The sequence below is a fragment of the Poecile atricapillus genome, chromosome W (assembly GCF_030490865.1).
Source record: "Poecile atricapillus isolate bPoeAtr1 chromosome W, bPoeAtr1.hap1, whole genome shotgun sequence".
Lineage (NCBI taxonomy): Eukaryota > Metazoa > Chordata > Aves > Passeriformes > Paridae > Poecile > Poecile atricapillus.
The window spans coordinates 4,185,902-4,213,583 of record NC_081288.1 but is presented as its reverse complement, the minus strand read 5'-3'; the positions used below and the strand labels follow the sequence as shown (position 1 = coordinate 4,213,583).

At 43.6% G+C, this 27,682-nt stretch overlaps 1 protein-coding gene across 2 annotated transcripts in view; it reads left to right on the top strand.

Annotated features, from left to right (window-relative positions):
• The first annotated feature begins 405 nt into the window (after positions 1-405).
• Positions 406-27,682, top strand: part of LOC131591915 (protein kinase C theta type-like) — a 38,133-nt gene continuing 10,856 nt past the window's right edge. Inside the window, exons 1-13 of one of the 2 annotated variants that reach the window (XM_058863033.1) lie at positions 406-559; positions 835-960; positions 6,696-6,895; positions 7,995-8,055; positions 9,661-9,823; positions 10,411-10,442; positions 10,538-10,623; positions 11,682-11,811; positions 12,467-12,576; positions 12,731-12,848; positions 13,833-14,008; positions 17,085-17,258; positions 26,267-26,358. In XM_058863033.1, coding sequence (XP_058719016.1) covers positions 843-960; positions 6,696-6,895; positions 7,995-8,055; positions 9,661-9,823; positions 10,411-10,442; positions 10,538-10,623; positions 11,682-11,811; positions 12,467-12,576; positions 12,731-12,848; positions 13,833-14,008; positions 17,085-17,258; positions 26,267-26,358 — 1,460 coding nt within the window. In that variant the 5' untranslated portion in view covers positions 406-559; positions 835-842. Of the gene's footprint in view, positions 685-834; positions 961-6,695; positions 6,896-7,994; positions 8,056-9,660; positions 9,824-10,410; positions 10,443-10,537; positions 10,624-11,681; positions 11,812-12,466; positions 12,577-12,730; positions 12,849-13,832; positions 14,009-17,084; positions 17,259-26,266; positions 26,359-27,682 lie in introns of both variants that reach the window. The other variant, XM_058863036.1, reaches the window with a different exon arrangement.

Here is a 27,682-nt window from a genome sequence, read left to right as displayed (position 1 = left end):
TGAGACAAAGGTTGGGTGGTAAATCCCAATTTTGGGCCCAGATGGTACAATGATGGGCACTAGCTGCAGCAGTTAATAATTTCTGGTTTCACTAAATCTTCTCTCTGAAGGCTTTGAAAGACCAGGCAGAGAAAGTTTTGTAGTGTTTCAAGTCAAAGGTTTTTGTAGTGTTTCCTGGCACCTTGACTGTATTTGTTTCTGTTTTCAGCTGCTTAGAATAAATCCCAAAGTGCTGTTTTTTCTGGTGGGGTATTTTGTTTCACTGTCTATACAACATGGTTCATATGCTCTGAACTTTCTCTTTATAGCTTCACTTGTGAATATGGTTCAGCACCCAGGAATGCCTGAGCTCCTTTCCATGCTGTATATAAATAGTGCACAGTTATTTCACAGTTTCACGTTCAGCTTGCAGGCTTCCAGCAGTATTCCTAAACCCCTCTCTGTTCCCATAGCATTCAGGCTCTTGATGTGACTCAACATAAATTACAGCAGAGGTTTATCCCAAGCCAAGAAAGCTCTGATTTGTGACTCCTGTGCATTGTCATCCTCGTTCCCGACGGTCAGTGTGAAGTCATCAGTGCTCAGAGCTGCTCCTGTGGGTTTTTCCAGTCCTGTGATGAGTTCAGCTCCGTGGTTAAGCCGGCAGCTGAGTTTCAGTACCTTGGGCACATCCAGCAGGGCCGGGTCAGTCGGTGGAAGGAAGTCAGAGAGGCTCCAGCTGGATGGATAACTAGCAGCCGGCGTCCCGCTGTCCGACGGAGATAAGGGGCTGGCTAAAACCAGGGCAATTTTTAGACTCTCTCCCAAGTGTTGCCTGTCTTTTGTTTGGCACAGGACTTGTCATGTCTCCCTTCCTGCGTATTGGTTTGTCCAACTATGACAGCGGCCCTTACCTGCTGTCCCAGGGGGAGGTGATTAACCCCTACTGTGCTGTGATGGTTAAAGAAGCCGTGGAGTCAGGTGAGTGGGGAAGGGTGAAGTGTGGATGGGGGCTTTTATAAGTCATGTCTGTGCTTTTCTGTCATTTCCTGTGTGTGGGTAACGCACTGGTAAATGATAGAATGAACCATAAAATAATTTGGCTTGGAAGAGACCTCAAAGATCATCCATTTCTAACCCCACGTTAAAAAGATTTGTGAAGCCCTTTGTGGGTCCCAGCACAGTGCAAGTTTGGGTTTGGTGTGGTCTCTAAGGCAATCTGACTTTAAGATGATGCCAAACAAATCTGTGTCTTCAATCTGAGGATATTATGAGCCACATTACAAGCCCCAGCATGTGACAGAGCAGATGAGCTGTATTTGGTTTCACCCTTCCACGAGCAGTTGTTGGTTTGACAGTGGTACAAACCAGACAGGTGAAATCTGAATGTGCTAAAATATTCTGACAGGGCCATCTTTGTTAATCTTTGTTTTTTGGGGGAAACTGACAGACCCATCCACTTCCATAATTAATTAAAAAAAAAAAAAAAAAAAAAAAAAAGAAGACACTCAAACAGCCCAGTCTCTGCAGAGAGAGTTAATTTCTTTGTGTAATTGCTGTGCTGTGTAAAAGGTTGGAAAATGAAACCTCATGAAAAGCTGTTTGCTGTGTCTGGATCTACGGATTGTTGCACATTTATCCTGATTGAACAACACTGATGAGTCCTCCTTTGGAAAACATTTATCATATGTCTTATGCATGAGAATAACTCCAGTGGAAGGATGAAAAGTTCTCTGGTTGTGCTTTTGAAGAATCATGAAGAGCAAGACCTTCAGTGTTAGAGAATTACTCTATTGGCTGATATTTAGCTTATATCTTTGATAAATTTCTAATTTGACTGCTGTGATACTTTGAAAAATAAAATCCACTCAGAAATCCCTATTTATTGAGAATCCCTATGACTGTAATCCCCAGAGGATGTTAAAGTAGTTAAAAAAAATTAGAATTTTAAAATAGTTCAATATTTCACCAGGGTTCATTTTTTGTTTAAGAGTCAGGATTTATCACATTGAACTTTGTCTTGCCTTAAATGATACTTTAAATAATAATGGAAGATGTGGTGAATAGGAAATTCAAAAGGAAAGAAAATACTGCATGACAAGATATCCCTAAGATCTCACTTTTATCAGAAAATACATTCTATTTTAGCTCTGTGCAGAGTTTGGCTGTTTGCTTTAATGAGGCTTTTGAAAGCCATAACTCAAATTGAAATCTCTGCCAGTTCAAAAGTGTATAAAACCAATTTGGTCAGAACAGACCTATATTTATTTGTCTGACACAGAGCTGAAAGTGTTTTCTGGTATCCAACAAGCACAAAAATATTTTATGAGGGATGTTACTTTTGTGCTCCTCAGAGTCAATAATCATAATTATTATAATAATTATTGTAATTTTATTTATTACTGTAATCATTATAATTATTTTAATTGTTATTCTAATAAATCCACTACCAAAAATAAATAAAAAATTGCATTTGAGGGAACTTTTCCCCATTAGTGAGGGCTGAGTGTAGGAAAAGTGACTTTCTGCTATGAGGAGATTTCTGTTTGCTGGGATGTAATTTCATCTGGTGCTGGCTCATAGCATGGTGGGACAGCCAGAGGGACTCATCTAATCCATGAACCTCCTGGGACTGATTCACCTCCAACTCCCCTCCTGGGGTGGGCTGAAGACCCTTGGGAGGTGTTAATCTGCTGCTGCTGGAGGGTGTTTAAATGTGTGGGTGGCAAACTTTACCTTAAGGGTGAGAAAAGTGAGGCCACCACAGAATCCATCCTCCCTGTAATTCCCAGGTGCTGATGCGTGAGCCATCCCAGCCCTAGGTGAGTGTGGTGAATCACACCTGGAAAAGGCCTGTGCAGCACAGACCACTCCAAGGTTTGTGTCTGACCTGCAGGGAGATGAGCCTGGCTCTAAATGCCAGGAACGCTCTGTGTCACCTTCCCAAGGAGCTGTCATGCTCTTAACAGGCTTCATGAAGGCAAAAGGTTTCCAGACAAACATTAACTATATTTGAGGTAGAATAATGAAATCATTAAGATTGGGCAAGACCTCCAAGAACATCAAGTCCAGCTGTTAATCCAACACTGCCAGTTTCACCACTAAACTGTGTCTTATCCCTGCTTCATGATTATTTTTCTTTTGGTCATGATTTGCTCTCCAGCTCTCTGGTTTGACCAAACACTTGCTACTCAGTTGTAATGGGATTAAAAAAAAAATTAAAAAAAATATATACATATGTATAGGCTAAAAATTTGGCATGACCAAGGAGTAGGAGTGGACCAGCTGCGCAGCTGGAGAGAGATGCAAATCATCCTGACCACCAGCCTTGTGCTCTGACACTTGGCCATGAAGAAGTTTTTCACAGCAGAAATGATTGCTGAGCAGGGCAGGACATGCCTAAGTGTCCAAAGCCAGGTTGGACAGGGCTTGGGGCAACCTGGGATAGTGGAAGTCGTCCCTGCCCGTGTCAGGGAGGTGGAACTGGATGGCTTTTAAGGTCCCTTACAAAATAAACCATTCTGTGGTTCTACATTTAGCACTGGCAAAGTGTGGGGTTTTTTGGTGGTTTTTTTTGTTGGTTGGGATTTTGCAAACAAAACAATGGTAGATGATAAATGTATTTGGTTTCCAAAAACAGGGAGTTTGACTTTGTGTTCATGCCAAAGGCTGTCCCTTGTCAACCAGCCATAGTGACAATGTCATTGGGACAGAAGTCCCCAGGGATCTGGGAGTTATGAACATCCTCTGTGGACACAAGGATGTCACAGTAAGACCACAGTGAAGAATTTCAGAAGTTCAGGATAGATCTTTGGCAGCCTTTTACATTTTTCCACTTGTTTATTTTGTAAAAGGGACCCTGGCACATTATAATACAATCTTTAAAAAAAAAAAAAACAACAAAAGAAACTCCAAAAAACAAACCATACCTCCATACAGTTGGAGGTGTTACAGTAATTTATAACTGAAGACAAAATATTTCAGAACTTATATGTGCCTCTGAGATATAAAAAGAGTCTGCCCTTTAAAAGTGGCTTCTGCCTTCACAAGCCACCTGGCCAAGTGCCATTTTGCCACCTGCCTTGGTGACATTTGCTTCATGAAGGATCCTGCTCTGGGTTTGAACTCAGCAAAGCCTCCAGGAAAAGCGCTCCCAGCTACAGTGGAAGCTGCTCCCCAGGAAAGACAGTTGCTATTTCATTTTTCAGGAACCCGGGGTTGGATTAATCCCTGGCAGAATTCCACAGCCGTCAGCGGGGACGCACCAGGGGTGACTGTCTGATCCCATCTATCGGGCAGCTCATTCACATTCCAGGGTTTGTTTATTTAAGCCTGGTGTCCTGGAGTGCAAGGCAAATGAAAGCACTCGTTTTGCAAGCGCTGTGTCTCACATCTGTGGCTTTTTCACTGATGCATTAAAGAAATAATGGTCCTTTACTGAGATTTCTGTTTCCTGGGATGCTGGAAAGTTTATGTCTCATTTTTGTCTCTGATATTTTGTGAATTAGTCTTCTCATTTAGGGAAATATTTTCTTCAGCACATGTCACATTCCAGGCTATCAGCTGCATGTTCTTTTCCATCTGGGATTATTGGAAATAGGAGCAGGGTCTTTAGACAGGGATCACAGGTTGCTGCTTTTTTTTTATTCCTTCAGCTTCAGCATTTGACGGTTGGACATTTGCAGAGGGTAACTGTGAATTAGAGTTTAGAATATAGAATTTACCCTGAGTAAGACTTTTACAGGGCTGTATAAAGTAAACCTGGCTCTGTGAGATAAATAAATCTGGCTGAGACTCTTCAGAGAGACCCAGTTAGAAAGAACCTTCTGCAAACTTCAGAGATACCCATTATTTTAGCTATCACCATATTAAGATGCTGTGAAGGAAGAGGAATTAAAGCATTAGGGAGACTTTGTTTCATTGAAAACTCTACATCCCTGAGGGATAGTTAAAGGTCTGCAGGACAGTTCATGTTTTAACATCCCTTAGCTGGCTACTGGACTGGACATTAATCCCAAAGTGCACCCAGTTTTTGGGGGGTTTGAAGCACACCTGTCATTTTGCAGTGCCTTGGGACAGATAATTGTTGTGGTTTTAAAGCAGCAGCTAAAAAAATCATTAGAAAACTTACTTATTTTTTGCTGTGAGATATGGATTAGAATAAGAGCAAAACAGGCTTAAAACTTAAAAGGAATAAAGAAAGTTTATTAACAAAACTACAAGAATAAGAAAACCAGAATAAAATTTCCAGAAAATCTTTTTTTCCCTCACTACCCAACCATTCTCTTGTTCACATGACAACATAGAGACAAAAAAACTTTGGTGTTTACAACAGTCTCAATTCTTACTATAGTCTTTCCATCAGTCTTTGTAGAGAAACAGAAGTCGTCTTCTGCTAATCTATGGAGTTTCTCACAAGAAAACTATTTCTGTTATAGCTTTTTATTTCTCTGATGCCAGCTGCCCGGAAAAATCTGCCATCAGTTCACTCTTCCCATTTCACAGCACTCTGAGGTGTGTTATGGGTCAAATGAGTCTAGGGATGTCATTTTTTAAGGATGAGTTATTCAAAGGCAAAAGTTCTCTTCTTCTGTCTCTGTGAGCCTCCCTGGAATCAGAAGTTTTCTCTTTGCCTCTACAAAGCTACAAATCTTCAACTATTACTTCTCCCTCTCTGTTCCAGCACTTCACTGTATCACAATCACTTTACTTTTTGCTCAAAATCCACACTTTGAACTACTCTATTCCTCCCAATATACTCTGTCATGAATTGAAGGAGTTTTTTCAGAACACTATTGTCCATCTCCATAGCTTTAACAGAAAAATACTTCAGTTTATTAAAGCATCTCCTTATTCTCTACCTCTTCTGAAGCTTAATTTCTTTCTTTACTGTCTCTGATAGTTTATAAAGTCTTTTTACATGTTGACTACTCTCTCTTTCTCTGGAAAAAAAGGATTAATCTGCAAGTCTCATCTGGGTAGTGAAAGAGTTAAAATCTTGCCCAGGCTTTGTAGATGGTTCTGTGATCTCTGCCAGAGCAGCAGCTGGAGCTGTCTGCGATGGAAGATTATTCATGGCTGCTCTGGAGAGTGTGGTCACTGTCTCAGCACACCACAGGTCAAGAGCTTTTTCTTTTCTTTACTCAACAGTCTCTGGTGAATTCCGTCACAGCAAAAACTGCAGCCGAGGCAGGGACCGGCCTGGCCCGGCCTGGGCCCGGGGCAAGCCCCGCAGGCCCCATCTCCCGGCCCTCAGGCCACATGGCCTGGGCAGGGAACGGGAGGCCAGCTAAAGCTCTGTGACCTTTCACAGCCAGGAAACAGAGACAAAGAAATTCCCAGGCTTAGGTCTTAAGGTGGTGTTCACAGGTTGATCTCACTTTTCAATGGTCAAAACTGCTGTCAGTTCTTAGAAATGGCCAGTTGTTGGCTGGGAGAAAAATTCCCACCAGCCTCCAGCAGCTTTAACTTCTTTAGGTGTTTCTCTTTGTTTTCTTAAATGCTAATCTATCACAATGATAAACAAGGGAGTGGTCTGGGATGGGATTCACCTGATTAGAAGTGGGTATTTATGGTGTTGGATTCAGCATTAGAGATCTCCTCAACAGAACTGATGGAGTCAAGGGTGGAAATTATTATTTTTAGGGTAAGTATCTGTATTTGGTCTCATGAACCACCCTCCTCACTGCATGAATTTGTACTCTCCCTCTCGACAGAGAATGGCCAAGTGTATGTGCAGAAGAAGCCCACCATGTACCCACCCTGGAACAGCACTTTTGATGCCCACATTAACAATGGCCGGGTCATGCACATCGTGGTCAAGGATAAAAGTGCTGAAATGGTCTCAGAGACCACAGTGGAGCTCAAGGTGCTGGCAGAGAGGTGCAAAAAGAGCAATGGGAAGACAGAGATATGGGTGAGCATCACTCTCTCCTCCTGCAGGATGTGCTGGGGAGCTGCTGCAGGGTAAGGGGATGTGTCCTTGTGCCCATGCCAGGCTATGGCTGTCACCAGTGGGGACTGGCTGGAATAATGTTTTCAGACTACTTGGGTGCGATTTGAGGAAAAGACTTGTCAGAGGAGAAGAGCTTGGCACTTCTATTTTAATTGAAACCTGCCCTGTGCTAGTGAGGATCCTGCTTCAGGTGAGCTGTGCCCACGTATTAATCTTTGCTGAGGAAACCCACTGGGAATAAGTGCTAGTATGACTGGCTGAACATGAGTTATTTTATATTCTCTGGGGCAACAGCTTTAAAAATTTTATCTAATATCAAGTAGCTGATTCACAGCTGCCTGAGTTCAGAGTTATGTCAGAGCAACTCCTTAAAAATCACTGAAGTTACGGTGGCGTAAATTTGAACATTCTTCACAAGAATGCTAAGTGCAAAGCTGTGGTCCCTGGTAGTCCAAGCAAGAAAGATCTTGGCAGAAATCTTTAAACTGTAGTATCCAGATTATGCATAATCCAGTGGATTCAGATTTGCAAAGGTACTTATGGATGATGAGTCAGGCAGGTGGGAATTGCTAAGTCCCAGAAAGTGCCTGAATAAGCTTGTAGCATCCCTCAGGTTGACTGTAAAGAAGTTAGGCTTGCAGAACTGAGTGCCTAAAAGATTTCAGCATCACCTGTCTGAAACTGGCTGGGGTTTTTGAACAGCTCCCACTTTCCCCTTACAGGATCCATTGGGAACAAGTGTTCTCTATAGATAGTGCTGGTCCTAATTTGGTGTCTAAAAAGCTGCCTACGTCTTCTGTGGTTTAATCACATTCATCTCTCCTATCATGCTGCTCTGAGTGTTTGATATGAGGTGATCAGCCCTCCTCTCTCTGTAGTTGCTCCTACCCTGCCTTGTTGCCTCACATGGGTATGAGCAACCTGAAAATTAGCATTCATTGCTATTCATCAGCTCCCACTGGGAAAAGGAGATCGCTTGAAAGTCATCTGAAATGATTTTTCCTTCTCTGAATGACTGTTTAATGGACTTTTTTTCTTATTTTTCACTTATCTCAACCAGCTAGAACTGAAGCCTCAAGGGCGAATGCTGATGAATGCAAGATACTTCCTGGAAATAAGTGGCAAGTGATTCTGTTTGTTAATTTATAGCTGTGATTTCTGGGCTGTGGGGCAGACATGGTGTCTTCACTAAAAGCAGTGCCTATGTTATTACTGACTGATCCATAAGAACAAACACAACTGTTTGAAAAGAAAACTCCTGAAAAGTAATTTTTATTGCATGGTGGCTATTCTTCTGAGATTTGCAAGGCAGATTTTTTGGCTGATTTACCATTAAATGGCAGATATTCCCATTATGCTAAACAAGACAGAAGAGATACAGAAGGAGCCAGCTCTCTCTGAAATCATTCTGCTTTATGTAGCACAAGAAATACATGGAGGTGCTGGAGCATGTCCAGAGAAGGGAATGGAGCTGAGGAAAGGTCTGGAGAACCAGGAGGGGTTGAGGGAGCTGGGGGGGCTCAGCCTGGAGAAAAGGGGGATCAGGAGGACCTTGTGGCTCTGCACAACTCCCTGACAGGAGGGAACAGCCGGGGGATCAGGCTCTGCTCCCAGGGGACAGGAGGAGAGGGAACAGCCTCAGGCTGGGCCAGGGGAAGGTTCAGGTTGGCTGTTAGGGAAAATTTCTTGTCGAAAGGGCTGCATTCTGCTTTGTTGAAGAAAATGGGTTTAATTCAAATGCTTGGTCTTATTCTCCCATCTTTGTTGCAAAAATTCTCATATCCTCAGGTGTAGAGTGAAGCTGTGAGATGCAGACATCTGGAAGGCGCTTCTGTTTATAGAAACAGAGAAGCACTGAAAGCAGTCATGGCCATGCTGATATTTTCTTTACTATCCCTACCTTTAATATAGATTGGACTGCTGTTTGTGTGTTATAAGGTGTTATGGAGGCCAAAGCACAGAAAATGCAAGTTGTGCTTTGATTACAAATATCAAGATCAGCATCAGATCACACAGGGGGGCAGTTCCCACAGGTCACCTGTGTGATTCACTGTGCAGTGCAGAGTGAAACAGACACTGATTTCCTGCGTGAATATCAGATTTGTTGGCACGAGTGCATGTAGCACGTGAAGTCAGAATTGGTTTGTTTGCTGTCCCAAAAAGTTTAAATAACTGTGAATAACAGAAAGGGCACAGCAAACAGCAAAGTAAGTGTTGGCATGGAAACATAACAAGGAGAATATCCTAGGGACATAAATATCTGCTTAGTGACACATGTATATGCACACAGAAAGGATTCTGTTATATATATATATATATATATATATACACACATACACAAGTGTGTTTGTGCCCATATATCAGTAATAATTAATTTTTATGTAATTTCATCCTTTTTAGGGTGTGCTTCTTCAGTGCCATACAGAGTTAGAATTTTATGTTTAAATTACCTCTCCTTGGGAAATTTTCATTCTGTGTTCCAAAAGCAGCATTATTAATAGTCAAGGGAGCTCAGACACTCAAATCTAAAGTCGTTTTAGTGTAGGAATGGTGGATAAAAACTATCCAAATGAGACTTTTGTAGGTTTCATAAAATGGTATTTCTTTGAGTATTCATTATTGTGAGTGAATCATCAGCTTCAGTCATGTTGTATTTGGGCAACTGCATTTTCTCAAGGCGCCTGATCAGGACAGTGTACACTTAAATATCTTTTTTCTCCTCCCAGATGCGAAGGACCTGGCTGACTGTGAGACTGAAGGCTTCTTCTCCTTGCACCAGCGCAGGGGAGCCATCAAGCAGGCCAAAATCCACAACGTCAAGTGTCATGAGTTTACAGCCACCTTCTTTCCACAACCCACCTTCTGCTCTGTGTGCCACGAGTTTGTGTGGTAAATGGAAAAGGATCTGTGCTTCTTCTCCTTGCAGCCCTAGGAAGCAGTTCTGGTGTCAGTGTGGCACTTGGGAATGTGGTTTAGTGTTGGATATGGCAGATCTGGGTTAATGGTTGGACTCGATGACTTTAAAGGTCTTTTCCAACCCAAAAGATTCCATGATTCCCTGATGAATATCTGTGCTCCTCCTGTAAGACCCTTGGCATTTTACGTGTAGAGTTATTGCATCACTTTAAGGATGTGGTTTGCAGTTGCAATTCCAACAGTGATAATTCCCCTCACTTTTAAATTTATTGTGTACCAATATTTTTGGGTTTGGAGAAACGCACAGGCATTTCTCATCAGTCCAGTTTGCTGTTAGGATATCGTGAAATTCAGGACGTGAATGTGTGCTGAAAAGGCTGTGAGAACCACAGAGAATCACTCCACCGTTAGATTGAATGAAGATAATGAAATTAAATAATCTCTACAAAGACTGATAGAAAGCAAAGTGATTTTATTCTCCTTCTTTGATAATTATTGCTCTCCTTTATTCTACTGAGGCTTTCAGACAACTCATCTAACCACTGCTCTGTTCATTTCAGGGGTCTGAATAAACAAGGCTATCAATGCAGACGTAAGAAACTTTTTTTTGTTTTTTATTGTCATTATTTACTTCATCTTTTCTTAAGGAATTTCTTTATTAACACCATGACACACTTGCTGTTGCAGAATGTAACGCTGCCATTCATAAGAAGTGCATTGACAAAGTAATAGCCAAGTGTACAGGATCAGCAATCAATAGCAGAGAAACAATGGTAGGTGGTGCTATTATTATTATTATTGTTGTTGTTGTTGTTATTTTATTTTATTATTATGATTCCTTTTTAAAAAACTTGAGTGTCATTCAGATCTCTCCTACATCGCTGCAAAGCAACTTCTGATGAAGCAAAAAGGTCCTGAGCTAAGGACTCTGTGATCTGATCTGTGCCCTGTGCTTTTTATGTTCCCTGTGATTTCATTACCTCCTACTTAAGATTTACTCAAATGCAGCTGCAAAATAAGCAGTTGCTGAATCAGAACTGACATTTTTCTAATTCATAAAGTATAACTCAGAGGCAAGTCATGGACACAAGGTGGAGATTTACTGGAGAAAATTCTTCACTATCCAGTGTTAGGCTGGACATCAGATTTTCAGATTTATGCTTGAACATCCCATTCTGTGTTATCTGAAACAGTCAGTGAGAGATCTGATAACTCTGCTATTATTTGCTCTATTTTTCTCAGGTCAGTTTATTCTAAACTTTTCTTTTTGGTAGGCAAAAAAAGATTTTAAACTCCTGGTAGGACTATTACCTTTACTTTGTGTCCTACAGGTTCTTTTCACTCTCAGTCCCACCCTGTTCTCCTTCTACAATTTTTATAGATGAGATTGCTCTCACTTCTCTTCTGACATCTCCAGGGTAGATGTAACCAACTTTGTCATCAGCTTTTGTACTAAAAGAATTACAACAGGCTCTTCCAAGGAGTGATTCATGATAACAAATGTAGACATCCATTGAAGGATGAGGTGAATAATGTTTAAAAGTATCAATGTTTTCCCATTGAGCATTAGGGGAGCCTGGGTATGTAAATGAGGCACAAGCAGTCCTTTGGTCAAGGCCAGGGAGGAAATGACCCTCCCTGTAATTCCCTCTGAATTGCAGTTACTATATATCAAAATTTGGGTTTGTGGGCCTGATAGACAGTTTCTGCCTGGCAGTCACACCCGAGGATAAGAGGGCAATGGACAAACCAACATTTGTGGCACATGTTTGGTTTTCAATGTGGAGCTGAGGTGGAAATGAGGGTTTTCAGCCTGGCTTTTGTCTTGCAGTTCCACAAGGAGAGGTTCAAGATAGACATGCCCCACCGCTTCAAAGTCTACAACTACAAGAGCCCCACCTTCTGTGAGCACTGTGGCACCCTCCTCTGGGGCCTGGCACGGCAGGGGCTGAAGTGTGATGGTGAGTCCCTGGCAAAGGTGGCACCAGCTGAGCATGGCACTCATGACAGACCCTTTGTTGTCTCTGGAGGGTGGCAGTCTGAAAATCCAAATCTCATTTATCGCTCTTCTCTGCAAAATCAGTATGAGGTGGCACCCAGGAGGGTGAAGGAGTGGTCTGCAGGACTGTCCTTCAAGGAGGATCATTCTTCAAGAGTGAGGACAACTGTCCATATACTGTGAGATATTTGATCCAGAAGGATGATGAGTTGCTTCCTAAAGAGACAAAGAACATTACAGTGACACTGTTGATCTTCCCAAATCACTCTCAGTATGAACATGCAAGCTCTGTTTCCCCTGTCAGGCACAAGACATTTCACTGTCTTCATAATCCTAAACCAATGGGACAATCCTATTCTGTGATTACAGTTTATCTCTGAGGTAATGGCTTGTAGTTTTGGTAGCCTGTGCCTGCAAATGCTGATGGATGTGGAAATGCAACCTCTGGCCAGAAGAAAATACAAAAATAGTCTCCATAGGGAACCAAATAATCACCTGAGTGCCATTTCAATAACTCTAAAGGTGGCTGATCTCTGCCCCTGACCAACAGCAGCGCTTGCTCCCGCCCAACCCTTTACAGCCTTCACTGTCCTGACACCTCGTGTGCTTTCTTTCAGAGTGTGGCATGAACGTCCACCACAAGTGCCAGACAAAAGTAGCAAATCTTTGTGGAGTGAACCAGAAATTAATGGCTGAAGCTCTGGCAATGATAGAGAGCACTCAGCAGGTAAATGGTTTAAGCATTTTTAGTTGCTTTTCTCAAAAGCAAAGACCTCTTCTAGATCTTGGTTTTTGTGAGTCACGCTCAAGAAGTCATGGTGTTGTTCATAAGCTCAGCACGAGACTTCTGGCTCAAAAATTTGCTGCTTTTTGTGCCCCAGGCTCGCTGCCAGCGTGACAGTGAACAGATCTCCAGGGATGGACCTCTGGAAATCGGCTTCCCTGTCCCTGTGAAGGATGTGACACCACTTCAGGCCTTGCCAGCATCCACAAAAAAAGGTAATTCCTCCTGGTAATACGGAGCAGCAGCTTTATTGTTGTTTGGTTGGTACATGGTTAGTTGGAGGGGAGAGGATAATTTATTACCGATCTCTAAACAGGATATTTGGAATTCTTCTGATCACCATGGAAAATTTTCTTTTTGATTTCATACTTTTGGGTGGAGGTTGACTTCTGGTAGCTTTGAAAATCACTGATAGACCTCCACTCACCCAGGAGCTGATCTAGGTGTCACAGCCCTCTATGCTACAAGAACAGATGTGTAGGAGGGTACATGAGAGACTGTCTCCTTTGGACCCCAAGGAGAAAAAAATGATGTCCCTATCTCTGTTTCTTTTTGTTCTGTTCAACAAGTAGAATTGGCTATGCTGATGTGAAACAGTAAAGCCTCAGGTGGCTTCACAACTGTTTCACATGTTCACTGTTTGTCTGCTGGGTAGTGTTCTGTGGGTTACAGCAATGGGATAGATCCAGTGGTCTCTTACAGGTTCTTATAAATCCAGGTTAGTGGAGTATTGAAAAAACTCTGAGTGATTCTACTCCAGGCTGGCTGGAATGGTTGCTCTGGAATGCTTCATATCCAGAATGCCATCCCACCTTTTCATCTAGCTTTGCCTAGGGTTTTGAAAAGACCTTGAAAAAATGGAACCACATTGTAATGGCAAGCAGCAAGGACTGGCCAAGATAGGTGGCCAGAAATTAAGGATTTGGTACCACAAAATAGACAGACAGATAAAGGAGTTTATAAAGTGGTTTGTAAATTTAAAAAAAAAGCTACTGAAGAAGATGCAGTTTCCACTGGAGTAAAGCTTCCTCTGGAGAGAAAATAGTGTGGGAGCAGAGCCAATCTACTTAGAGATGGCCACCACACTTCCATTTGATTGAAATACCCTTTTAAACCTCTAAGCAGAAAACCTGTGAATGTTCTGGGGATTTTCTGCTCCTGTCCAGGGGTTTATTTGAGTGCTTTGATGTGTGTTGCAGAGCCACAAGGCATCTCCTGGGAGACTCCAGTGGAGGGCACAGTGAAGGGGGAGTCTCTCATAGAGTCAGACTTGGGAGGACAGTCCCAGGAACAGCAGGAGCACCAAGTGCAGTTAAAACTGACCATTGAAGATTTTGTCCTGCACAAGATGCTGGGGAAGGGCAGTTTTGGCAAGGTAAGCACTGGGACTGGGACACTACTATGTGCTTTTTCACATGTTGCTTTGTGTGGCACTAAGTAACATCTGGTTTGAAGGGACACTTAGGAAAAAGCATGGAATTATTTAGGTTGGAAAAGACCTAAGGTTATTGCATACAACTGCTAAGCCAGCACTGCCAAGCCCACCACTAAACTGTGTCCCCAAGTGCCACATCCATGTGTTTTCTGAACACTTTCAGAGAAGGTGACTCCACCATTTCCCTGGCCAGCCCCTTCCAATGCCTGACCACTCTTTCAGCAAATAAATTTTTTCTCATATCTCATCTCAACCTTCCTTGGAACAGCTTGAGGCCGTTTTGTCTTGTCCTGTCCCTGTTCCCTGGGAGCAGGGCCTGACCCCAACACCAGCTGTCCCCTCCTGTCAGGGAGCTGTGAAGAGCCACAAGATCCCTCCTGAACCTCCTTTTCTCCAGGCTGAGACCCTTTCCCAGCTCCCTCAGCCCCTTCTGGTGCTCCAGCCCCTTCCCCAGCTCCATTCCCTTCTCTGGACACACTCCAGCACCTCAGTGTCTTTCTTGTAGTGACAGAGCCAAAACTGAATACAGGATATGAGGTGTGGCCTCTCCAGTGCCCAGTACAGGTCACTGCCTCAGTCCTGCTGCCACACAATGGCTGATAATTCTCCAAGTCTTCATAAAATCCTTGCTCTGGCTGAATCCTGAACTCCATCTTCTCCTCGCCTTGTCCTTCTCCCTGTCCCATTAGTTGCTCTCTCATGACTGCCCATGACAGGACAGGAATGCCCCAGGTAGGGCTTCAACTTACCCTTCTGTGCAGGTTGATGGATCCTGGATGTCCCCAGAGAGCTGGTGGGAAATGTGTCCATGCTGTCCCTCTTCACAGGGAGGTGGCATCATGAGCTGAGAAGCTGAGTGTGGATCACCTCTGCTCTCCAGAGCAGCAGGTCCCCAGCTGGGAACAGTAACTGCTCTTTCCCAGCTCTAATCTGTGCTGGAGCCCAAAGCAAATTTTGCAACAGCCAAGAATTTGTGATTTTGAAACAAGAATGTTCTGTTTTCAGTGGATTCATTAATCCTGATGAATTGTGGATTGTTCTTCCCTGCTGCAGATATCCCCTGTGAGGGGACTTATGTTACTCAGTGTCAGCACAAAGCTGCGAAAAGTGATTTCAGAGGGACTCCGTGTTGTATTTTCACAGCCAATAAGGAGAAGGAGTATGGATCACATTGCTTGCATCCCACACCTTTCCAAGGGGGAAACTGTGCCTTGACAAAGGGCTGCTTTTTGCCTGCTAAATGATCTGTAGCAATTGCTGCAGCCAGTTCCTCAGCTGGTGGAATATTTCCTGTGTTGGCCTTTCATACTTGAAAGTAATAGAATCATAGAATGCTTTGGGTTGAAGGGGACCTTAAAGACCATCTAGTTCCAACTCAGTGGACATAGAAACTTTCTACTAGAAAGTGTTGTGTCTACTTGTTATGTCCACAGTTTGCATGGGAACCAGAGCTGAGGCATCTCACAGCTAAACCAGAATATCCCAAACCCACATTCCAGACGATCCTGAAACCAAGAGCTCAGATATAATAGAAGCATTTTTATTGGAAGGAAAGCATCTCTGGAGGTCTTCTAATCTAAACATTCCTCAAAATAGGTCTATGAGATGAGGTTGCTCAGGTGTTCATCTATTCAAGTCTTGAATGCCTCCAGTGAAGAACATTCTGTACCTTGTTTTAGCCCTCATGCTGACACAGACTCTCCAAGTCTGCAAGCTTCTGCATCTCTCTAAAGTGCACATTGTGGGTGTGGAGAAGATGGGCCATTTTGTGCCTTTCTGCAACAAAAACTCACCCACAGGTTTCCTGTGTTGGTGTCGCTCCTGGTGCCCTCATTTGCTTGGAGCGAGATTCACTTCCCCATAGAGGGGACAGGATGTGCAGATCTCAGTGCCCAAGGGGTCTCTCCAGCTCTGCGTGATCCTGGGAGGTTGAGGGGAAGATCCATGAGGATATCTCCCACTACCACCTCTGTATGTGATCTGGCATTGCCTATCTGCTCCTTGTAAGTCACAGCACAGGTCACAAATGCAGCACATTCCCCAGTTTCCCCAGGAGAGCAGTGCCCAGCATAAACATCAGGGTAAAAGGGTGCCTGCAGCATCAGCACTGTGAGCATTTCTGGTCATTCAGTGCAGAGACAGAGGGAGGCTCTACTCTCTGTCTGGTGCTACAAAGTGAAATGCAGCAGTAGCCAAAAGGGTAAATAAAACTTTTGTCAGGGCTAAAACGTGTCCGAGCTTACTCAGTAAATAGTGTCTGGTAGAGAACTTCAAAGACCTCTTTGATGAATCTTATACATTTATTCAGTCTATAGAAATAGGGTCAGCGGGCTGTTAGTGTGAAGATCAGGGCTGTCACTGCCTTCCAGCAGAGATCTCTTTGCTCTGTGGTCTCTAGAAAACTCTTTGCTGCTCCAGGGCTCATTTTCCCTGCCTATAAAAATAGACAGAGATCATAACTCCTCTGGGATGTGTTTTCCCATTTTCAGAGAAGAACTCTGGCAAAAGCATGGGAGACCCAGCCTGTGTACTCAGATCTGAAAACTGTGAGGAAGGAGAGAAAGACATCTTATATAAAACTAGTCTAGATACTGGCGGACATAATTTTCCACCTGCTGAAGATCTGGTGCAGGGTATTTGCATTTCAAATGCTGACAAAGCAATATTCTGTGTTTTGTTATTTGAAGTCAGAACACAGGAAATGTATCTCAGGAGCATTTGCATTAAGATGGTTTTTGTTATCATGGGTGTTTGGCTCTCTGGCATGTCCTGTCCATCCAAGCATGTAGGACCCTGCTCCTGTAGTTGCCAAGAACTTCTCGTCCTTCTCCAGGACTTCATAAAACTATTCTGGGTCTGGGGATAAAACTCAAAGTCTTCAATGGCAGAATGGGGCCTTAAGGATCAAGGTTTTTAAGGTGTACCCCAGTGAATTCCCAGGAGCTCAGTTCCCATGCTCACATGGCTGTTCTGAGAGGAGATAATCCCTCTTTCTGAGCAGCTGTTTCCATTTTAGGTGTTCCTGGCCGAGCTGAAGAGCACAGACCAGTATTTTGCTGTGAAAGCCCTGAAGAAGGACGTGGTGCTGATGGATGATGATGTTGAGTGTACGATGGTGGAGAAGAGAGTCCTCTCCTTGGCTTGGGAGCATCCATTCCTCACTCATGTCTTCTGCACGTTCCAGACCAAGGTAAGACAAGGATCTGCCACATTCTTCCACAGGCTGAGAACACATTACTGAAATACAAATACTTAGTGAAGGGCTTCATCCTGCTGGGGTCCACCTGTGACATGAAGTGGTGCTGAGGGAAGGGATCTTCAGATTAATCACGCAAGAAATGGCTCCAGAAATTTAATCTACTTTCCCAACATCAGTCTGGGGATGGGATGATGTATTTGAGGATTATGGCATCCAAGACTCATTGAGGTAAAATCTGCTGGTAAAATCTGCATCCTGGTACCCTGGGCCAAGGCTGCACCTACAGCCAGGGTAAGGTGCCCACGCTGATGTGTTATCTGAACCTCTTGTACCATGAAGCATTGTGCTGCAGCTAGCCTGGATCAAAGCCAACTCAAGGAACACTGGTTTTGGAGGATAAACACACTGCCATTCACTTCTTTGCCCCCAGTTACTGTTAAGTGGTGTCAGACACTGGTGGTTCTGCAATTCAGAGGGGCAGCACAGAGCACCACCTGAAATCTCACTTGTGACTCCAAACCAAAACCAAAGGGACATTTAAGTAATACACATATTTTCATGGCCCTACATGCCAACAAGCACCAACTGCTTAGCTTCCCAGAGCCACAGCCAACAGCCTTAACACCAAAGCACAAGGCATAGAAAGAAACAAGGGAAGTTTGAGTTTGTCTTCTCTGTCCAACCTACTCAATCCATTCCTGAGACATGATTGATATCTCCTAGCTCAAATTCAGAGCAGCACTCCTTCATGGCTGCTTGTTCAGGGTTTTGTTAGGTTGCTCCCAGTCCCTGCTCAGCCCCAGGATTTAGTGGCACAAGGCACTGCTCAATGTAAGGTTAGGACCTGCTCAGTAGGAGCTTCTTCTGCAGGGTCAGGAGGAACAAACATAACCTCTGTGGTACATCCCAGTCATCTGTGGGATGTGGCACCTGTTTCAAGACAGGTTAAATTTATAACAGGGAACATCTAGGAAGTGCTGTGACACTGAGCCCAGGCATTCATGTTTAACACCTTTGGGACTGACAATGAGGATAACGTGTCCTGGGAATGGATCCTTGCCCGGCAAGGAAAGGAATTAACTTCCTACTTGGGAGAAGGAGGGGGGTGATGGCTAGTTTTCAGAGGAAAATACAAGTGCCACAACTCCAAAAGCAAAGCAAATCAAGATTTAATTGAAGAGATAAAACATTCACAACAGTCACAGCTCTAAGAGGGAGCTTTTCCTCCAGGGATTGCTGCCTGTATCTCCAGAGGGATTCTGACTGAGGCCAGCAGCTGAACTATGCTGTCTGTAGTCCAGCCTGGTCTGGAAGCTGTAGATCAGGCTCAGGATGGACACAGCAGGGACAGTCTGCAGCTTTAGGCTCAGGCAGTGCAGGCATGCAAGTGTCCCCTTCCCTCATGAGACCACAGCAAAAAGAGGAGAGACCAAATGGAGTCGTGTCAGGATCCAGGTGGGATTTACTGTCTGTTCAAGGGGGTGCTTCCAGCCACGGAAAACCTGAAGGATGGAAAAGCAGTGAGTGTCTGCAAAATTCATGGGTGCCAGGCTCAAAAAGCCAGATTATTTTTCTTCTGCACTTCTGGGCAGCAGAACAGAATTGCCCTCCTGTCATGGAGCAAGAATGTCCATCCATCTCATCCCAAGCCATCGTTGCCAGTAAAAAGCTGTGTGATCTCCCCATCTTGATTTCACAGAGAGACAAGCTGGAATGGGGCTGCCCAGGCCAAAGCTGCTCTGGGCTCTGATTGATTTTCAGCTCATTTTTTCTCCTCTGACCTTTGCAAGCCAGCAGCGATCACTCACTGCGGGAAGGTCACCCAGAGCAGGGGAGCTGTGACAACCTTGGATGGTTTTCCACAGCTCAAAGGACATTGTGGCTGTCAGAATGTCTTTTATGGCGATCATTTTAGGATTATGGAATGGTTTGGGTTGGAAGGGACCTTAAAGATCACCTGTTTCCAACTCCCCTGCCATGGGCAGAAGCTATGGCATTGCTGTGTAGAGTCCCTCTATGGATTTTAATATTGAAAATATGACATTTTTTGTTTCTTCAAGTTTCACTGGATAGATAAGGAGTTTCAAACAGAAACGTATGGGCTGGTGCCTTTCCGAATCCCTCATGCTTTAGCTTACCTGAGCTGCTCCAGGTGCCGAGTGTCTCTGCAAAGAACAGTAAAAACAGGAATATTCCTACACCAAAACAACGACCTTGATAGTCCACTTGTTTCCAGAGGGGAAAAAAAAAGTCCTTTAATCTATTGACAGTTCTCTGAGCTGTGGGATGAGTTTCTTCCTCACCTCCACCCAGGTTATGAGTGACTGCTCAATTATATAAAGCTGGATAGCCCTTCTGACAGGTTTTAGATGGCACCAGGCACTTAATGCCCCACCCTGTTCCAGTGGAGTCTGAATGATCAGTGCTTTCAAAACTCAGAATACTTTTCTTGTTTTATTGCATGAGAATAAATGCAAGCCCGTGGTGTTTGGGGTTTTTTGTCCAATGTCTTTTTGAATTATTCTGTTTTATTTTACTGCAGTTATCTTTGTATCCAGATATTCAGCTGCCATAAATACATAGTGTGAATTTTAGCAATAAGCTCAGAGAGCTATTCTGCTATATTAGATTTAAAGGGACGCTGTTATGCTAAAGAGGAGGAAAAACATGTTTATAATTCTGTGAAATCCCAAAATCAGTAATGCCAAAACAGTGACTAGCATCCCAGTGCTTATGGTTTTATTCTTTTTTGCATTTCACTGATCTTCTGCCATAAAAATAGGCTTTCCCTTTTTGAAAGTCACTTTTATTTCTGTTTCTTTACTTCATTGACCAAGTTTTATTAACACCCTTTACCTAAATGCAAATTAAATCTTGAGGCAGTTTGACTTGCAGCACAAAATAGCAACACACTATCTCAACCCAAAAGAGAAGTAACGTTACTGTAATTTAAAAGAAAATATTACAGAAATGTTTATTTTCTGCTTTACTCTTGTATTATATCTGTTCTGGTGGTGAGCCTTTTTCACATGCTCTGTTGATTTTGTGTGCTTAATACTGACTGAAAAAATCTCTTACACTGGCAGGAAGGAAAAAAGAATTGTGAAACAGGAGTGTGGTCCTCATTTGAAAATTCTTAGGCTCTGTTTTACTTGAGTATTTTCAGATTTCTCATTCAAATATCTCCTCAGAGGTTATTTCAATTCCTGGAATTACTTTTTTTCCCAAGTGCAATTTCAGTTTTCTTCTCTCTCTAACTGGCTGTTGAAGGGCAGGGCTGATTTCTTTGCCCTGGATCAGAGCATGGGGTTAGCATGTGGGCATTTCACACCTTTTGGATGTTCAGCTCCACTGCCTGGTTGTGCCATGGACCTCCTGAACAGCCCTAGCTCCATCCTCCTACTTCTTTTGGGGGTGATACATCAGCTTGGAAACATCTGTCCATCCTCATAGTATTTTGAGTACTTTGCACTTGGGAAAAATCTGATTCAAGGCCAAATTTGAAGCCGCTGATGGGAACGTTTAGGAAAGCATTGAGGATTTTGCCTCTTGCAACCAACAGGCAGGAAAACTGGCAAGGTCTCGTTCAATCCTGGCCAAAATTGCAACGTGGTTTAGCAGAAATAGCAGCATCTCAGAAGAGCTTTGGGATTTTACGAGGTTGTGCCAGAGAAGGTGTGAGCAGCTGTAATTATAACATCAAATATATGAAGTTTTTGCAAGACACTTCTAGGTGATGTCAGCCCATGTGGTGTGAACAGGGGAAAGGCATTGGCCAGGAAAAGAGGAGGACAGCTCACAAGTGGGAATTTTTAAGTAAAAGATGATTGCCATATTCAATACACATATTGTCATTGCCTCCTCATTGTTCAGCCTGAGGAAAATCAGCCCAAAATACATTCAGCTTTGTCTGAGGTTTCTAAAAATCTGCAGTCTACCTGCACTTTATCCTGAAAAAAAAAAATTACTTCCTAAAATAAAAACTTAAACATTTTTTCTGTTTTTCAACTGCTAAAATATTTATGTTTCAGGGATTTGGCTGCTTTTTGTTTAGTTTTTGGTCTGGTGATTTTTTATTTTTTTTTTAATGTGCAAAACTTCAGACAAATCTTTCTCTAGCCTTGAGAAAATTAATCTCTCTCCAAGATTCTGCTGGACACTGATAGGGAAGACCACTTCCTCTTGGAAGACATGGGCTGATAGTGCCTCAGTTTATCAGTGAGGGATGGACTCTGTCTGCTCTGAGTGTGAGTAAAGGTCTTGGGATCTCAGAGCTCAGAGTGGAAGCCAAATCTGCACCTTTATCTCTGCAAATGTATTTTATTTATGTGTATAAATATATTCCTATGCTTTGTAGCAAGCAGATGGGCACACCACGCTGAGCATCCCAAATGAGCAGCTCAACCCGCAGCTAGAAATGCTGACAGTGCAAGGATCAGAACGAGGAATAAACAGTGAGAGCAGGGACTGGACAGGATTATTGGACAGCTGTAAGAAATGCTGCCATCTCCAGAAGATAGGCTGATATTACACAGGAGGAAGGAAAAAGTCTTTAAACCAGAGAACAGAATTAAAACTTGGATTGCCCTGGTGCAAATTTCAGTGCAGGTGAACTGTAGTCACCTCCTAGTACGGGGTAACCCTGTGTTAACTGTTCCTTGTGACAGGAGATGCAGTGAGGAGTGCATTGCCCTCTTTCCCACTGGGTGGGATGCTCTGAAGGTATTGCAACACGCAGGGATGTGGTGGAAAAGGCCTGAGAGGCTTTTGGCTGCCAACTATCCCAGGAAATAAAATAGATCCAAAGTGTGAATCAGCACCCAGACTGTGCTGAGTTGCCTGAAAAGTTGAGACCAGAATCAGCTGCAGGAATTGCATCAAGTCCAGTCTTTCTCTTGGCTAGGAACAGCCTAATTCAATGTGAATTAGAATTAAAAAGGATTCAGTCACTTATTCCGGAGCCTTTTCCACTTGGAGACATTTGTTAGGGTACCTGCTCTAAACACAGGTATAGCCCACTGTCCTGCAGCATTAATTGTTCTGACATTTATCCTCCTGGAATCCCTGGGAAGAATTTTTGCTCCTCAATAAATGGTGTTAAATTGTCTATTTGTATGTATGCAAGCGCTTTCAAAGTGCAAAGAAAACAAAATCTGAAAATCTCTGCAGAAAAGTGCTCTGGAGGGCTTCCAGCTGGTTAAAGGATTTTAAGAGCCTGTTAAAGGATGTACCTTCAAAAGATCAATTTAAATGCTGCCTGCTTTATACTCATTGTTTATAAAGTTGAAAGCATCTCTGATAGTGACTATTCATTCTCACAGCAGTCGCCCAGAGCAGGAGCAGGTTGGTTTAACTCCATCCCTGCCGTGTCCTGGAGAGGGAGAGGGAGCAGGTGGCTCTGTAGGGAGGAGCTCAGCTCAGGCACTGAGGGATTGAAAGGGCAGGAAATTGAGTCTTTGTAGTAATCCAGGCTTTCAGCACCTGACAGGACTGGCTCAGCTGGGGAACAGTGTTATTTTGTGTGCAGGAGCTGTGTTATTTTGTGCAGGACACAGCTGCCATGTCTGTGTGCTGGACACCCTCCTGTTGTAGGGCTCTGTCTGCTGTAGGAGCAGCACTTCACCCTCCCACAGAAGGGTTTGTCCTGTTCCTCATGCTGCAATGGAAAAAGCCCCTGGAAGATGGTCTAGAAGAAGGGAATGGCTGATACATGGATGTTCTTAAGACAATGTGTCAAATGCATCAGGAAGTGTTTGGACAATGCTCCCAGGCACATGGTGTGATTCTCAGGGGTGTCCTGTGCAGGGCCAGGAGCTGGATTTTGATGATCCTTGTGATCCTTTCCAACTCAGATGTTTTTATTTTATAACTATCCTGGTGCCGTGACCATCCCTGAGTGCAGTAAGTGCCTTTCCAGTCCTCCTTAAGCTCTGTGGTTGTAAAAGATGCTCCTGAGGTCTGCCATGAGACCAAACATTTTCTGTTGTGTGAGTCTAGAGCCATGACCAAAAGTTTGGCTTGAGCATTTCCCACACATGGATCGTCCTGCAGGTGCTCAGCAAGCTGTCACCTGCCTGCAGGACAGAGGGGCAGGGCACTCTTTCCAGGCCTCCTGCAGAGCTGTGGGGGTCTCATCACTGAGAAACAACACTCCTGCTTGTTTGCTCAACATCCACAGGCAGGGCCATTGCAGGGGATAAGGGCATGGCAGAGCCTTGAGAATCAGAGAATGGTTTGGGTTAGAAAGGATCTTTAAAGGCCATCTAGTCCAACTGCCCTGCAGTGAGCAGAGACATTTTCAACCAGATAATACCCTCTTAACCCCCCTTGCCTGCTCCAAGTGCTGACAGACTCCAGAGCCTCTCAGCAGCAGGCAGGAGTCATCAGTGAGCTTTCCCAGGACAAGAGGAAGTGGAGCTGGAGCCTGTCTGCAAGAACATCCTCTGCACCACTCTGACCCTTTGACCTCTATAACTCTCTTGAAATTTTGGTGGTTTCAAGAATGGGTTTTGCCGCTTCCCATATTTAATGTGCTCTGTGGCTCTGTAGTTCTCAGACATAGGAAGCTGACTCCAATAAGTTGTTGCACTTTGCCCTTCTTGGTGACACCTCCGCACTCATAATGACGTAGGGCTGCTCTCAACCAGTTCTCCTCCACAAGCTCTTCCAGACATCTGCACTTCTTAAGAACCAAGAGGGACTTCCAAACCCCAGAGCAGGAAAGTCAGAGTGATCCTGTCTGTCTTTTCAGTAGGGTTTATGTACCACTCAAGAGCACCTGATACATTACAAACTTCAGTACTAAACATTCCTAAGTTTGTATTCTCCAGCTTCATAGCTAAAGGCAGTTGAGCAACAGGGTTTGTATATGTGGATGTAAATTAATCTGAGGGGTTGCTCCATCTTTTCTTCCCTCGAGGATGCTGCCAGACTCCACAGTTTCAAGTCAGAGTCTCTGGGTTCAGTTAAACAACTACATCAGATGGTTGCTCAAACCCATGAACAAGCAGAGCGTGACTGCTCATTCTACTGGATAAATATGGATATCAAGTTACAGTTAGAGATGTGCGATAAAGTGCAGCCAAAATCAGTGGACTTTACAGAGGAACTGAGGAGTTTTCTCCTTCCCAGCCCACTAAAGCTGAGTCTGGCCCATTTCAAGACCCATGAGGTTTCTTCAGTCCCAGCAGGACACGTGTGGTTGCTGGTGTGTTGTTGGCTAAACCCCATCACCTCCCTGTGTGCCCTCCCAAAGAGCATCTGTTCAAGTATTTTCCTGAATGGGCTCGTGAGCTTGCACTGCTTCCAAGATTTATACATGTCTTCAGTAAGTTTCCCACCTTTCTTTGGTCTTTTTATTTGCTGGAACTCATTTATGTGCACAGCCCCCTGCAGATACAAAAAATACTGAAAACCTGCACCCTTTTGGTTTAGTGATGGAATTTGTATTCTTTCCCCAGGAGGCCAGATCTGGCTTTGAGCTTGTTGGATGACAGGTGGGGTTTCCAGTGAGTCCATTTAAATAAGAGTGCTGTAATTAAGAGGATCTGGCTAAAGAAATTGCACAAATTAGAGCAGACAGCTGTTGTTTGAAAGGAACAAGCACTTTTGTGGTTTTTCAACATAGCCAGCTCTTGGCTTGCTTCCAGAGATACTTACATTAGGTCTTATGGATAAAAACCTTCGACTGTTAAAAATATAAGTGAAAATAACTCTATTTCCCCCCCAGAAAAAATGTAATGGGCAATAGGCAACACAAGGAAGATATTCATAACCTTTATAGCACAGCCTAGAGATGACTAACTTCAGGTGTGTACAGAACTGAGAGAGGTTTTTGAGGGGAAAAAATACCACATTCATTTTGTTTTATTCCTGCATTTTTGCACAAAAGGTGAGATTCCCAAAACAGAAGTTTAATCTGCGAGCATATCTCAGTGTGCAGATCCTTTTCCTCCAGAAAAAAAACCTGTCTTTTCTGCTTTGTAGAGACAATTCAGCATGGAAGGGATCAATCTAAACCAGCTTCTACAGGGTTCTGGCTGTGAAGTTCTGGCTGATAAGCTGTGAGAGGATCAGTGTCATGTCATGAGCAGCCTGGTCTAGTGGGAGGTGTCCTTTCCCATAGCAGGGGATTGGAACTTTAGGGGTCTTTAAGGTCCTTTCCAACCCAAACCATTCTGTGATTCCATGATTCTGTATCAAGGATTGGAAAAGAAACCTCAGTGATCAGCTCTGCTTATTATATAGAGAGAGATTCTGTAATTTCTATGTACCAGGAGAGATTTTCACTGCCCTGGTCGAAGAACTGATGGTTGCATGCAACCAGGGAGAAGAACTCAACTTTTTCCCAGGTTTCTCTGAGCCTGGAAAAATTGCAGGATGCAAGTTCTCAATGGGTATCTAGAAATATGATTAATTCATTACTTTTCCCACCAGTGAGTTACACAGAGCAGCTTTCAGGCTTAAAATCAAGCATGTGCTTAAAACAAATTGCTTTGTCTGGTCAGTGTCTCTGATAACTTGAAAAAGTCAGACCACAGCTCCACAGAAGCTGTGCAGGAATGCAGGTGACACCACTGGATGGATATTGTACTGGGATGGGCACCAGAGGAGGGATTTTTGCCTTTTCCACTAGTCCCTTGCTTGTCCACCTGTCCTTCCGCTATACAGGCACTGTAAAGTTACTGAGCCCTTTCTGTGAGCCTGGAGCTCTGCTGGTGAAAATCCGCGGCCCCAGCTGGTTATGAAGTGGCTTTGTAGTGTTTGCTAATGGTGTTTATAGAAATCAGAGCAGGGAGTGTGAGTATGGGCTTAGGGAACTAAGAGGAGAAATGAGGAATCTAAAAAAGAAACTGTTTTCTTTTGAACACCCTCAGAGTAATACTTTCCTTCCTCTTTTTGAGTGCTTTCTGAGCAATTTTTATTTTTTTTTAAGTATTAGAACTTTTACCTCACTCTTCACCACTCCTTATTTATTCTCACCTTATCTTCTTCTCTAGGAAAACCTCTTTTTTGTGATGGAATACCTCAATGGAGGAGACCTCATGTTCCATATCCAGAGCTGCCATAAGTTCGACCTTCCCAGAGCAACGTAAGACATTTATCATTGCCTTTGGGTCTGCAGGGTGCACACGAGACAGGAGCAAACCGAGGACTTGACTTTATTCCCAGCTCTGCTACAAGGCATTGTAGAGGAAATCTTGGGCAGATTATTTGACCTCTCTTCACCTTGCCCAGCTGCAAAGTGGGGATGATGCTTGTGCTGGAAGCCAAGTCCCTCTCTGTCCCAGCTGTCTCCAAACTCAACAAAACCATACAGGCCATCCTTCCAGCTCAGTGAAGGACCTGGAATGAGTCACTTCCCATCCTCTTTTCCCTCCCACAGAAGGCTTTTAGACTCCATCCACACAGTTGGTTTCTCTCAGACATGACCTTGCTTCTTTACAACACTCTGTAGCCAAGCTGCAGGACCTGCTTAAGCTGAGGTTCCCAGCCCAGTGGTCAGAGGTGAAACTGTTGTTTGTTAGAAGTAATGGGATTTTCCCTTTTTTCCCCTTAAAGTTCAAGGAGGTGGGGTGAAAACTACCAAAAGCACAAAAGGTAAATTTAAACAAAAAATTAATATACCAACAGGGAATTAAAAATGTATTTAGCTTTGATTAAAGTAAATACAAGAATTAGAATAAATGAAAGGTGCTTTTGATCCTTCTGCAAGCAAAAGGTATTTTGAAAGTCAATATTGAAACCCCTATAGGAATTACATTATTTAATAATTTAATAATAAAACCCACACTGTCATTTAAATCAATGTTTGATGATTTTTTTCAAATGCATTTGAATGTCCAGAACTAAGGTCCAATGCATTGAAGAGTGAGGGAGCAGAGCTGTGCCACACAGGGAGGGGATATGATCCTCTGGTTTCATTCTCTTCTGGGACAGCACTTTCACTCTTCACACTGATGCTGCCTCTTTGCAGCAGGGTGTGGTGGTGTCCTTTAGGTAAAAATGTGCTGAGAACAACGACTTCAAGCTCAAAAAAACTCCAGAGAAAGGCCACCAACCTGCTGCATAGTCCATATTACGGATAAGCTTTCAGAATCAGAAAAAAATTTCTTCACTGAGTGTGTGGTCAGTCACTGCAACAGGCTGTCCAGGGAAGTGGTGGAATCACTGTCCCTGTAAGTGTTCAAGAAATGTGGCACTTGGGGATGTGGTTTAGTGGTAGTTTTCGCAGTGCTGAGTTAATGGCTGGACTCGATGCTAGAGGGGTTTTCCAGCCTAAATAATGCCAGAATTCGGGGATTCTTTGGAAAGCAGGTCATAAATCTGGGCAGGGAAGAGGGCAGTTCAACAAGCCAGGGAGTGAGTCTGTGCTCCCCATCCCAGACTCCCACCTGCTTTTGGGAATCTCACAT